Consider the following 14,391-nt stretch of genomic DNA (forward strand, 5'->3'; position numbering starts at 1 on the left):
CCCGCCCCCACACAGAGCGGGTTCCCCAGGCCCCGCCCCCACACAGAGCGGGTTCCCCAGGCCCCGCCCCCACACAGAGCGGGTTCCCCAGGCCCCGCCCCACACAGAGCGGGTTCCCCAGGTCCCGCCCCACACAGAGACTGGGTTCCCCAGGCCCCGCCCCACACAGAGCGGGTTCCCCAGGTCCCGCCCCCACACAGAGACTGGGTTCCCCAGGCCCCGCCCCCACACAGAGCGGGTTCCCCAGGCCCCGCCCCCACACAGAGACTGGGTTCCCCAGGCCCCGCCCCCACACAGAGCGTGTTCTCCAGGCCCCGCCCGCACACAGTGCGCGTTCTAGAGGCCCCGCCCCCACACAGTGCGAGTTCCCCAGGCCCCATCCCCACACAGAGCATGTTCCCCAGGCCCCGTCCCCACACAGAGCATGTTCCCCAGGCCCCGCCCCCACACAGTGCGAGTTCCCCAGGCCCCGCCCCCACACAGAGCGGGTTCCCCAGGCCCCGCCCCCACACAGAGCATGTTCCCCAGGCCCCGCCCCCACACAGTGCGAGTTCCCCAGGCCCCGCCCCCACACAGAGCGGGTTCCCCAGGCCCCGCCCCCACACAGAGCGGGTTCCCCAGGCCCCGCCCCCACACAGAGCGGGTTCCCCAGGCCCCGCCCCCACACAGAGCGGGTTCCCCAGGTCCCGCCCCCACACAGAGCGGGTTCCCCAGGCCTCGCCCCCACACAGAGATTGGGTTCCCCAGGCCCCGCCCCCACACAGAGCGGGTTCCCCAGGCCCCGCCCCCACACAGAGCGAGTTCCCCAGGCCCCACCCCCACACAGAGAGTGGGTTCCCCAGGCCCCGCCCCCACACAGAGCGGGTTCCCCAGGCCCCGCCCCCACACAGAGCGTGTTCCCCAGGCCCCGCCCCCACACAGAGCGGGTTCCCCAGGCCCCGCCCACACACAGAGACTGGGTTCCCCAGGCCCCGCCCCCACACAGAGCGGGTTCCCCAGGCCCCGCCCCCACACAGTGCTGGTTCCCCAGGCCCCGCCCCACACAGAGACTGGGTTCCCCAGGCCCCGCCCCCACACAGAGACTGGGTTCCCCAGGCCCCGCCCCCACACAGAGCGGGTTCCCCAGGCCCCGCCCCCACACAGAGACTGGGTTCCCCAGGCCCCGCACCCACAGAGCGGGTTCCCCAGGCCCCGCCCCCACACAGAGCGGGTTCCCCAGGCCCCGCCCCCACACAGAGCGGATTCCCCAGGCCCCGCCCCAACACAAAGCAGGTTCCCCAGGCCCCGCCCTCACACAGAGCGGGTTCCCCAGGCCCCGCCCCCACACAGAGCGGGTTCCCCAGGCCCCGCCCCCACACAGAGAGGGTTCCCCAGGCCCCGCCCCCACACAGAGACTGGGTTCCCCAGGCCCCGCCCCCACACAGAGACTGGGTTCCCCAGGCCCCGCCCCCACAGAGACTGGGTTCCCCAGGCCCCGCCCCACACAGAGACTGGGTTCCCCAAGCCCCGCCCCCACACAGAGCGGGTTCCCCAGGCCCCGCCCCCACACAGAGCGGGTTCCCCAGGCCCCGCCCCCACACAGAGCGGGTTCCCCAGGCCCCGCCCCCACACACAGCAGGTTCCCCAGGCCCCGCCCCCAAACAGAGCGGGTTCCCCAGGCCCCGCCCCACACAGAGACTGGGTTCCCCAGGCCCCGCCCCCACACAGAGCGGATTCCCCAGGCCCCGCCCCCACACAGAGCGGGTTCCCCAGGCCCCGCCCCCACACAGAGCGGGTTCCCCAGGCCCTGCCCCCACACAGAGCGGGTTCCCCAGGCCCCGCCCCCACACAGAGGCTGGGTTCCCCAGGCCCCGCCCCCACACAGATACTGGGTTCCCCAGGCCCCGCCCCCACACAGAGACTGGGTTCCCCAGGCCCCACCCCCAGACAGAGTGGGTTCCCCAGGCCCCGCCCCACACAGAGGGGGTTCCCCAGGCCCCGCCCCCACAGAGAGGGGGTTCCCCAGGCCCCGCCCTCACACAGTGCTGGTTCCCCAGGCCCCGCCCCACACAGAGACTGGGTACCACAGGCCCCGCCCCCACAGAGAGGGGGGACCCCAGGCCCCGCCCTCACACAGAGCGGCTTCCCCAGGCCCCGCCCCACACAGAGCGGGTTCCCCAGGCCCCGCCCCCACACAGACTGGGTTCCCCAGGCCCCGCCCTCACAGAGACTGGGTTCCCCAGGCCCCGCCCCCACACAGAGACTGGGTTCCCCAGGCCCCGCCCCCACACAGAGACTGGGTTCCCCAGGCCCCGCCCCCACACATAGCGGGTTCCCCAGGCCCCACACCCACACAGAGACTGGGTTCCCCAGGCCCCACCCCCACACAGAGCGGGTTCCCCAGGCCCCGCCCCCACACGGAGACTGGGTTCCCCAGGCCCCGCCCCCACACAGTGCACATTGTCCAGGCCCCGCCCCCAAACAGTGCGAGTTCCCCAGGCCCCGCCCCACACAGAGACTGGGTTCCCCAGGCCCCACCCCCACACAGAGACTGGATTCCCAGGCCCCACCCCCACACAGAGCGGGTTCCCCAGGCCCCGCCCCCACAGAGACTGGGTTCCCCAGGCCCCGCCCTCACACAGGGCGGGTTCCCCAGGCCCCGCCCCCACACAGTGGGGGTTCCCCAGGCCCCGCCCCCACACAGAGCGTGTTCCCCAGGCCCCGCCCCCACACAGAGCGGGTTCCCCAGGCCCCGCCCCCACACACAGCGGGTTCCCCAGGCCCCGCCCCCACACACAGCGGGTTCCCCAGGCCCTGCCCCCACACAGTGCGGGTTCCCCAGGCCCCGCCCCCACACAGAGCGGGTTCCCCAGGCCCCGCCCCCACAGAGACTGGGTTCCCCAGGCCCCGCCCTCACACAGTGCTGGTTCCCCAGGCCCCGCCCCACACAGAGACTGGGTTCCCCAAACCCGCCCCACACAGAGCGGGCTCCCCAGGCCCCGCCCCCACACAGAGCGGGTTCCCCAGGCCCCACCCCCACACAGAGCGGGTTCCCCAGGCCCCGCCCCACACAGAGCGGGTTCCCCAGGCCCCGCCCCCACACAGAGCGGGTTCCCCAGGCCCCGCCCCCACACAGAGCGGGTTCCCCAGGCCCCGCCCCCACACAGAGACTGGGTTCCCCAGGCCCCGCCCCCACACAGAGCGGGTTCCCCAGGCCCCGCCCCCACACAGAGACTGGGTTCCCCAGGCCCCGCCCCCAAACAGAGCGGGTTCCCCAGGCCCTGCCCCCACACAGAGTGGGTTCCCCAGGCCCCGCCCTCACACAGTGCTGGTTCCCCAGGCCCCGCCCCACACAGAGACTGGGTTCCCCAGGCCCCGCCCCCACACAGAGTGGGTTCCCCAGGCACCGCCCCCACACAGAGCGGATTCCCCAGGCCCCGCCCCCACACAGAGCGGGTTACCCAGGCCCCGCCCCCACACACAGCGGGTTCCCCAGGCCCCGCCCCCACACAGAGTGGGTTCCCCAGGCCCCGCCCCCACACAGAGAATGGTTTCCCCAGGCCCCGCCCACACACAGAGCGGGTTCCCCAGGCCCCGCCCACACACAGAGCGGGTTCCCCAGGCCCCGCCCCCACACAGAGACTGGGTTCCCCAGGCCCCGCCCCCACACAGAGCGGGTTCCCCAGGCCCCGCCCCCACACAGAGACTGGGTTCCCCAGGCCCCGCCCCCACACAGAACGGGTTCCCCAGGCCCTGCCCCCACACAGAGTGGGTTCCCCAGGCCCCGCCCTCACACAGTGCTGGTTCCCAAGGCCCCACCCCACACAGAGACTGGGTTCCCCAGGCACCGCCCCACACAGAGCGGGTTCCCCAGGCCCCACCCCCACACAGAGCGGGTTCCCCAGGCCCCGCCCCCACACACAGCGGGTTCCCCAGGCCCCGCCCCCACACAGAGTGGGTTCCCCAGGCACCGCCCCACACAGAGCGGGTGCCCCACCCCCACACAGAGCGGGTTCCCCAGGCCCCGCCCCCACACACAGCGGGTTCCCCTGGCCCCGCCCCCACACAGAGCGGGTTCCCCAGGCCCCGCCCCCACACACAGCGGGTTCCCCAGGCCCCGCCCCCACACACAGCGGGTTCCCCCGGCCGCGCCCCCACACAGAGCGGGTTCCCCAGGCCCCGCACCCACACAGAGACTGGGTTCCCCAGGCCCCGCCCTCACACAGTGCGGGTTCCCCAGGCCCCGCCCCCACACAGAGCGGGTTCCCCAGGCCCCGCCCCCACACAGAGACTGGGTTCCCCAGGCCCCGCCCCCACACAGAACGGGTTCCCCAGGCCCTGCCCCCACACAGAGTGGGTTCCCCAGGCCCTGCCCTCACACAGTGCTGGTTCCCCAGGCCCTACCCCACACAGAGACTGGGTTCCCCAGGCAACGCCCCACACAGAGCGGGTTTCCCAGGCCCCACCCCCACACAGAGCGGGTTCCCCAGGCCCCGCCCCCACACACAGCGGGTTCCCCAGGCCCCGCCCCCACAAAGAGTGGGTTCCCCAGGCACCGCCCCACACAGAGCGGGTTCCTCAGGCCCCACCCCCACACAGAGCGGGTTCCCCAGGCCCCGCCCCCACACACAGCGGGTTCCCCAGGCCCCGCCCCCACACAGAGCGGGTTCCCCAGGCCCCGCCCCCACACACAGCGGGTTCCCCAGGCCCCGCCCCCACACACAGCGGGTTCCCCGGCCCCGCCCCCACACAGAGCGGTTTCCCCAGGCCCCGCCCCCACACAGAGACTGGGTTCCCCAGGCCCCGCCCTCACACAGTGCGGGTTCCCCAGGCCCCGCCCCCACACAGGGCGATTCCCCAGGCTCCGCCCCCTCACAGAGCGGGTTCTCCAGGCCGCGCCCCCACACAGGGTGGGTTCCCCAGGCCCCGCCCCCACACAGAGCATGTTCCGCAGGCCCCACCCCCACACAGGGCGGGTTCCCCAGGCCACGCCCCCACAGAGCGGGTTCCCCAGGCCCCGCCACCACACAGGGCGGTTCCCCAGGCCCCGCCCTCACACAGAGCGGGTTCCCCAGGCCCCGCCCCCACACGGAGCGGGTTCCCCAGACTCCGCCCCCACACAGACCGGGTTCCCCAGGCCCCGCCCCCACACAGAGCAGGTTCCCCAGGCCCCGCCCCCACACAGAGCATGTTCCCCAGGCCCCGCCCCCACACAGAGCATGTTCCCCAGGCCCCGCCTGCACACAGAGCTGCTTCCTCAGGCCCCGCCCCCACACAGAGCGGGTTCCCCAGTCCCCGCCCCCACACAGGGCAGATTCCCCAGGCCCCGCCCCCACACAGAGCGGGTTCTCCAGGCCCCACCCCCACACAGAGCGGGTTCCCCAGGTCCCGCCCCCACACAGAGCGGGTTCCCCAGGCCCTGCCCCACACAGAGGGGGTTCCCCAGGCCCCGCCCCCACACAGAGCGGGTTCCCCAGGCCCCGCCCCCACACAGAGCGGGTTCCCCAGGCCCCGCCCCCTCACAGAGCGGGTTCCCCAGGCCCAGCCAGCACACAGAGCGGGTTCGCCAGGCCCCGCCCCCACACAGCGGGTTCCCCAGGCCCCGCCCCTACACAGGGTGCGTTCCCCAGGCCCTGCCCCCACGCACAGCGGTTTCCCCAGGCCCCGCCCCCACAGAGCGGGTTCCCCAGGCCCCGCCCCCACACAGAGCGTGTTCCTGCTGGGTCAGGATATAAAGAGACCGCGCGCTGTTCCTCCTCCCACTGTCTGGGGGAATGGGCCAGATATTTAAAGGGACAGGGACTCACCTTTCTCTGCCTATTTATTGTTAAAGGGACACTCTTGGAGTGTCGGCGGACTTCACTAACAGAGCTCCCATTAACAGTCGCTCCCTTCTGTACTGTGCAGTTATTGTAAACCTGTCTGTTTCAGTGACTTGAGCCTTTCTAAAATGTCTCACTATTTTTGAAGATCCATTTGGCTTGTTTGTTTAATGTTGAAAGTCTTCAGAATTTTGCAGTGTAACGAAGGTTTTGTTTAAAGGTGGAGTGATATTTCTTTCTAAATATTCTTTTCTCACCCTCCCCCTTCCACTTTAAAACACTCTGCACTACTGACTAGGAAGGTACCAAGTTCAATCCTTGGTCTGGGCTGTTAGTTGATCTCTGACAAGGCAGCAGTTCAGGGGCTATAATTATCCTCAGTACCACTGGGCTAACTAAGAGTAAGAATCAGGCACTGCCCCTGCTCTTGATGGAGATCCAGTGACATCAACTGGGAAGTGTGTGGATGTCCATTGAGGGCAGGATTGGACAGCTGTCACTGCTGACACTCACTGAGTCGGCTGATGGTGAGACACTAGAGTTTAGACCCTGCAAATCCGCACCAATGTCAGTGTTCTCACTGAGGCCAACATCCCCAGCATCGAAGCTTTGACCATGCTCGATCAGCTCCGATGAACGGGTCACATTGTCCGCATGCCCGATATGAGACTCCCAAAACAAGAGCTCTACTCGGAACTCCGGCACGGCAAGAGAGCCCCAGGTGGGCAGAGGAAACGCTTCAAGAACACCCTCAAAGCCTCCTTGAAAAAGTGCAACATCCCCACCGACACCTGGGAATCCCTGGCCCAAGACCGCACAAAGTGGAGGAGAAGCATCCGGGAAGGCGCCGAACACCTCGAGTCTCTTCGCCGGGAGCAAGCGGAAGCCAAGCGCAGACAGCGCAAGGAGCGCATGTCAACCCAAGCACCCCACGTCAACCCAAGCACCCCACCCACCTGCCCCTTCAACCACCGCCTGCCCCACCTGTGACAGAGACTGTAGGTCCCGCATTGGACTCATCAGTCACCTGAGAACTCATTGTTAGTGTGGAAGCAAGTCATCCTCGGTTCCGAGGGATTGCCTAAGAAGAAGAAGAAGAGGTTAACTAAAGTCTGTTGGATTGCACCCAGCCAAATTCAGCACCTGGAGAGAAGGGGATAAACAACATCCCAGACAGTGTAATGAATGTTGCTTTTAGACAGTAAGGATGGAGGGAGAGTGTGTAGAATGGGGGATTTACAGTTCAGGAGTGACAGAAGGGAAAAGAATGTTCTATAGAAACTAGAATTGTCTGTTCTGAATTTTTGAATGTTGTAAACTCCATTTGAGGGTATTAGAAGGGGAGGATCTGCAGAAGGAAACTCAAACCAAACATCGCATCAAGATCTAACAGATTCAGTGGATTCATCAGGACCTGAATATCATCGGCCTTTGGATATAGAAGGAAAAAAACACCAATCACAGCGGGGAGAAACAGGATACGTGTTCTGTGTGTGGATTCACCTTCAACCAATCGTCTAGCCTGTGAGACTCGTGCGCCCACCTGAATCAACAGTGTAAATGTGGGGAATGTGGGAACGGATTCAGTTGCCCGTCTGAGGTGGAAACTCATGGATACAGTCACACCGGGGAGAGTCTGTTCACCAGCTGAGTGTGGAAAGAGAGTCACTCGCTTATCACAGATCACAGAAACCCCACAGTGCAGATAGAGGCCATTTCGGCCCATCGAGCCTGCACCGACACATATCCCACCCGATCCCCGTAACCCCTACACCAACACATATCCCACCCTATCCCCAACCCCACGTATTTAATCCCCCTAACACTAAGGGTCAATTTATCATAGCCAATCATCCTAACCCGCACATCTTTGGACTGTGGGAGGAAACCGGAGTACCCGGAGGAAACCCACGCAAACACGGGGAGAATGTGCAAACTCCACACAGTCACCCGAGGCCGGATTCGAACCCGGGTCCCTGGTGCTGTGAGGCAACAGTGCTAACCACTATGCCACCGTATCTCATCTATTAGCACATGAACATGTTTGTAAGGGGGAGAATCCATTCACTGCTCTGTATGTAGAAAGGGATTAAATCGATCATCCCATTTACTGACACACCAGCACAGTCACACCCGAGAGAGACCGTTTAGATACTTCACGTGTGGGAAGGGATTCACTCCGTTGTTCCAACTGTTGACACTCCAGAGTGTCCACATTGAGAACAGTTGCTGTAATTACTCTGACTGTGAGAAAAGCTTTCAAAGTTCAAAGCAGCTGATGCACGATCAGCGCATTGATACTGGAGAGAGGCTGTTTCAATATCCTGTGTGTGGGAAGAAATTCACCCCACCTGCTGAGACTGCAGTGAGTTCACATGTGACTGCAGAGGTTTGGATTCTGTTATTAATCACATCCAGGACTGAACCATGGCAGAGTGTCCATGCACTTGGGTTTCTGTGTGAATTATTGATGAATTTTCTCTCAATCGGATCACAGAAAATCATTCTCCATTCACTAATCTAATTGAATTTTTTGATGAAGTAAATTGATGAAGGGAATGCAATGGATGTTGTCTACATGGATTTTCAGAAGGCGTTTGACAAAGTACCACATAGAAGGCTGGTTAACAAAACTGAGGCTCATGGAATAGGTGGGTCAGTGGCAGCTTGGCTAAGGAATTGGTTTAAGGACAGAAAACAGCAAGTTGTGGTAAATGGCTGTTTTTCAGACTGAAGGATGATAGACAGTGGTGTTCCCCAAGGGTCAGTGCTGGAGCCACTGCTTTTTTTGATATATATAAATGACCTGGATATTGGAATACAGAGTGGAATTTCTAAATTTGCCGAGGACACCAAACTTGGGGCTGTGGCAAACAGTGAGGATGATACCAATTGACTGCAACAGGACATAGAAAGGCTAGCAGAATGGGCAGAGAAGTAGCAGATGGAATTTAATACAGAGAAGTGTGAGGTGATGCATTTTGGCAGAAGGAACAGGGAGAGGCAATATACACTTAATGGCACAGTTTTAAAGCGTGTGCAGGGACAGAGGGACCTGGGAGTTAATGTGCACAGGTCCCTGAAGGTAGCAGGACATATTGAGAGAGTGGTTAACAAAGCATATGGGATCTTGGGCTTCATAAATAGAGGTATTGAGTACAAAAGTAGAGAAGTTATGCTGAACCTTTATAAAGCGCTGGTTAGGCCACAACTGGAGTATTGCGTCCAGTTCTGGTCACCACACTTTAGGAAGGATGTGAAGGCCCTTGAGAGGGTGCAGAGGAGAATGACCAGAATGGTTCTGGGGATTGGGGATCTTAGCTACAAGGATAAGGGGTAAGCCATTTAGGACTGAGATGAGGAGGAATTTCTTCACCCAGAAAGTGGTGAACCTGTGGAATTCTCTACCACACAAGGCAGTTGAGGCCAATTCATTAAATATATTCAAGAAGGAGTTAGATATATTTCTTAAGGCTAAAGGGATCAAGGGATATGGGGAGAAAGCAGGGACAGGGTACTGAATTTGGATAATCAGCCATGATCTCATTAAATGGTGGAACAGGCTCAAGGGGGCGAATGGCCTACTCCTGCTCCTATCTTCTATGTTTGTATGACAGGTTGGAGAAGCTCGATTTATTTTCATTAGAGCAAAGGAGGTTGAGGGGTGATTTGATAGAGGTGTACAAGATTATGACGGTTTGGATAGGCTAGACCGGGTAAGGCTATTCCCACTAGTTGATGGCACAAGGACTAGGGGACACAGATTTAAGGTTTTGGGCAAGAGATACAGGGGGGATGTGAGGAAAAACCTTTTTACGCAGCGAGTTGTGAGGACCTTGAATTCGCTGCTGGCGGAAGTGGTGGAAGCGGGGACACTCAATGTGTTCATGGGGAGACTGGATAGGCGCTTGAGGGAAATACACTTGCAGGACTACGGGGATAGAGTGGGGGAATGGGACTGACTGGATTGCTCTACAGAGAGCCGGCACGGACTCAATGGGACAAATGGCCTCCTTCTGTGCCGTTATGACTCTATGACTCTAATTGGGGCTTTCAATGTCAGGGCTGTTCCCCAGCATGTCCCGCGGGGGAGAATATGGCCTCTTCACACTGGAGGAGCCCAGTGCGCAGGCGCAGTGCCGCCCTGTATTTGGAGCATGCGCAGTGTCATTGTGATCAGTGCCGTGCGAAAGCTGGAAGCAGACAAAGGTTGGAGTCGCGGTTTTGCGCAGTTTACGAATCAGCGGGGCGCAGGGAGGTAACGCACCCGACGGATGGGCTTCATAAGCACCTGGTGTAGGCCGCAAGCCCCGAAAAAGAACCTACAGTTTCCGCGTTTGCAGCTCCGAGGCTTTTTTCCCGGTAACAGGCCCAGGCTAACGGCCGCCATCATTGTAAAGGAAAGCTGAGGTTTTTTTTGCGCCGCCATTTTGATTCAATTTGCGCAATAGAGCGCATGCGCGGCCATCTTTGTAAAGGCGCCAATACTGGACGGGGCTTCCGGGTTCCAGTGAGTGTAGAACTGAAATAAAAACAAAATGCTGGAAACACTCAGCAGGTCAGGCAGCATCTGTGGAGAGAGAAACAGAGCTAACGGCTGAAAGAACAAATGGGAAGGTCTGTGATAGGATGGAAGGCAGGCGAGATTAAGAGACAAAAGGGATAATGGTGCAAGGCAAAATGAAATGGTAATGGGTCAAGTTAAGATGACTAGATGAAGTGTAAATGGCAATGGCAGAATGATCCGACTGCTGCCATGTGAGAGAGAGAGAAAAAAAATGATAGGGGCCGAGGTTATGATCTGAAATTGTGGAACTCGATGTTGAGTTCAGAAGGCTGTAAAGTGCCTAATCGAAAGATGAGGTGCTGTTCCTCGAGCTTACGCTGAGCTTCCGTGGAACAATGTAAGAGGACGAGGATGGTGAGGTCTGAGTGGGAGTGGAGCGGAGAATTAAAGTGACAGGCTACCGGAAGCTCCGGGTCACCCTTACAGATTGAACGGAGGTGTTCCGCAAAGCAGTCATCCAATCTGCGTTTAGTCTCCCCAATGGAGAGGAGACCACATCGTGAGCAGCGAATACAGTATACTAGATTGCAAGAAGTACAAGTAAATCGCTGTTTCACCTGGAAGGAGTGTTTGGGACCCAGGACAGTGGGAAGGGAGGAGGTAAAAGGGCATGTGTTGCATCTTCTGCACTTGCACGTGAAGGTGCCAGGCAATGGGGAAGGGTTGTTGGGGGTGTTAGAGGAGTGGACCAGGGTGTGGCGGGGTGTAGAACTGAACCCAGCCAGAGTCAGCACCTTCAGGGGAGGAGAAGGAGGGGAACCAGTGAGTGTAGAATGAACCCAGCCAGAGTCAGCACCTTCAGGGGAGGAGAGGGAGGGGAACCAGTGAGTGTAGAACTGAACCCAGCCAGAGTTGGGGGGAGAAAACTGGGAGCGGAGGGAATACTAGTTTAAGACATGCAATGGGAATGGATTTCTGCACAGGGAGGTGGGACAATGTGTGGGATCATAGAATCATAGAAATTTACAGCACAGAAGGAGGCCATTCAGCCCATCCTGTCCATGCCAGGATGGGGTTTAGAGCTTTGGGGGAACGAGAGGAAACTAGAATTGTCTGTTCTGAATTTCTACCTGTACTTACAGTGATGAGTTTTGTAAACTCTATTTACAGGGTATTAGAAGGGGAGGGGAAACTAAAACCAAACATCACATCAAGATCTGACAGAGTCACTCGATTCATCAGGACCTGAATATGGAAGGATAAATGTTTTTCTTTTCTGTCTGTGGGAAAAGATTTCAAACGTCAGTGTGACTGGAAAAGCACCAAGACACACACCTGAGTGAGAGTGTTCCAGTGCACTGCCTGTGGAAAGAGCTTTAACCAGCTACACAGCCTGAAAAAACATCGCACCATTCACAGCGGGGAGAAACCGTACACGAGTTCTGTGTGTGACGAGGCTTCAACCGATCGTCCAACTTCGAGTGACACAAGGACACCTGCACCATGGAGAAACCGTGTAAATGTGGGGACTGTGGGAAGGGATTCATTTCCCCGTCCCAGCTGGAAACCCATCGGCGCAGTCACACTGGGGAGAAACCGTTCACTTGCTCTCAATGTGGGAAGGGATTCAGTCAGTCATCCACCCTGCTCACACACCAGCGAGTTCACACTGGGGAGAGGCCGTTCACCTGCTCTGTGTGTGGGAAGGGATTCACTCAGTCATCCAGCCTGCTGACACACCAGCGAGTTCACACTGGAGAGAGACCGTTCACCTGCTCCATGTGTGGGAAGGGATTCACTCGGTCATCTCACCTTCTAACTCACCAGCAAATACACACTGGGGATAGACTGTTCACCTGCTCCGTGTGTGGGAAAGGATTCACTCAGTCATCCAGCCTGCTGACACATCAGCAAGTTCACACTGGGGAGAGGCCATTCGCCTGCTCCGTGTGTGGGAAGGATTTTACTCGGACATCCAACCTGCTGAAACACCATCGCGTTCACACCGGAGAGAGGCCGTTCACCTGCTCTGTGTGTGGGAAGGGATTCGCTCTTTCATCCTACCTTGTAAGTCACCAGCGAGTTCACTCTGGGGATAGTCCGTTCACCTGCTCAGAGTGTGGGAAGGGATTCACTCAGTCAACCAACCTGCTCACACACCAGCGTGTTCACACTGGGGAGAGGCCGTTCACCTGCTCTGAGTGTGGGAAGGGATTCACTCAGTCATCCCACCTGCTGACACACCAGCGAGTTCACACTGGGGAAAAGCCGTTCACCTGCTCTGAGTGTGGGAAGGGATTCACTCGTTCATTCAACCTGCTGACACACCAGCGAGTTCACACCGGGGAGAGGCCGTTCACCTGCTCTGAGTGTGGGAAGGGATTCACTTGTTCATTCAACCTGCTGACACACCAGCGAGTTCACACTGGGGAGAAGCCGTTCACCTGCTCCGTGTGTGGGAAGGGATTCATTCAGTCATCCAATCTGCTGAGACACCAGCGAGTTCACAAGTGACTGCAGGGGTTGGATTCTGCTGTTATTGCTGCTGTTAATCAGATCCCGACTGAATCGTGTTCATTCTGACAGTTGGAGATTGTTTCTGCTGATGTTAAACGCCAGCCCAGTTATAGGGGTTATTGATATTTTGATATTTCAAATAACACAGTGTGTCGATATCTGATGATAAGAGGAGATTAATTGATGTCCCATTAGCACTGCCCCATTTTTGGGCCTTTTCTCCTTCGTAACTAGATTTTTTTCAGTTCTCATACCTTAGAGAGGGGGTTGGAGAGTAGGGATGAAAGGAGTTGGGGTGAGGGGTTGGAGAGTAGGGGTGAAAGGGGTTGGGGTGATGGGTTTGGAGAGTAGGGGTGAAAGGGGTTGGGGTAAGGGGGGTTGGAGAGTAGGGGTGAAAGAGGAGTTGGAGAGTAGGGGTGAAAGGGGTTGGGGTGAGGGGTTGGCGTGTAGGGGTGAAAGAGGAGTTGGGGTGAGGGGTTGGAGAGTAGGGGGTGAAAGGGGTTGGGGTAAGGGGGGTTGGAGAGTAGGGGTGAAAGAGGAGTTGGGGTGAAAGAGGAGTTGGGGTAAGGGGGTTGGAGAGCAGGGGTGAGAGAGGAGTTGGGGTGAAAGAGGAGTTGGGGTGAGGGGGGTTGGAGAGTAGGGGTGAAAGGAGTTGGGGTGAGGGGGTTGGAGAGTAGGGGTGAAAAAGGAGATGGGGTGATAGGTTTGGAGAGTAGGGGTGAAAGGGGTTGGGGTAAGGGGGGTTGGAGAGTAGGGGTGAAAGGAGTTGGGGTGAGGGGTTGGAAAGTAGGGGTGAAAGAGGAGTTGGGGTAAGGGGGTTGGAGAGTAGGGGTGAGAGAGGAGTTGGGGTGAAAGAGGAGTTGGGGTGAGGGGGTTGGAGAGTAGGGGTGAAAAAGGAGTCCTCGACCGTGTACGTTCCATCACCCGCACTACTCTCACCCCTTCCCCTCCCTCCCAGAACCACAATAGGATTCTCCTTGTCCTCACCTTTTACCCCACCAGCCTCCACAATCAACGGATCATCCTCCGCCATTTCCGCCACCTTCAGCGTGATCCCACCACCAAACACATCTTCCCCTCCCCTCCCCTTTCAGCATTCCGAAGGGACTGCTCTCTTCGTGACACCTGGGTCCACTCCTGGTCCACTGCTCAATCATCCCCAGCACCCCATTCCCTTCCCACGGCACCTTTCCATGCAAGCGCCTTCCCTTTTACCTCCTCCCTTCCCACTGTCCAGGGCCCCAAACACCCCTTCCAGGTGAAACAGTGATTTACTTTTACTTCTTGCAATTTAGTATACTGTATTTGCTGCTCACGATGCGGTCTCCTCTACATTGGGGTGACCAAACACAGATTGGGTGACCGCTTTGCGGAACACCTCCGTTCAGTCCGTAAGCGTGACCCTGAGCTTCGGGTCGCTTGTCACTTTAAGTCTCCGCCCCACTCCCAATCAGACCTCTCTGTCTTTGGCCTCCTCCACTGTTCCAACAAAGCTCAGTGTAAGCTCATGGAACAGCACCATAACCCCTGCCCCTATTTTTTCAGATGGCAGCTGTTGATGTTTCT

At 59.5% G+C, this 14,391-nt stretch overlaps 1 protein-coding gene across 1 annotated transcript in view; it reads left to right on the top strand.

Annotated features, from left to right (window-relative positions):
• The first annotated feature begins 9,960 nt into the window (after positions 1-9,960).
• Positions 9,961-14,391, top strand: part of LOC147119575 (uncharacterized) — a 116,363-nt gene continuing 111,932 nt past the window's right edge. Inside the window, exons 1-2 of the mRNA XM_085985127.1 lie at positions 9,961-10,010; positions 11,479-12,818. Of these exons, the coding sequence (XP_085841253.1) occupies positions 11,812-12,818 (1,007 nt within the window). The 5' untranslated portion in view covers positions 9,961-10,010; positions 11,479-11,811. The remainder of the gene's footprint in view (positions 10,011-11,478; positions 12,819-14,391) is intronic.

The sequence above is a fragment of the Somniosus microcephalus genome, chromosome 4 (assembly GCF_052327205.1).
Source record: "Somniosus microcephalus isolate GS21.2 chromosome 4, FLI_Smic_1.0, whole genome shotgun sequence".
Taxonomy (NCBI): Eukaryota; Metazoa; Chordata; class Chondrichthyes; order Squaliformes; family Somniosidae; genus Somniosus; species Somniosus microcephalus.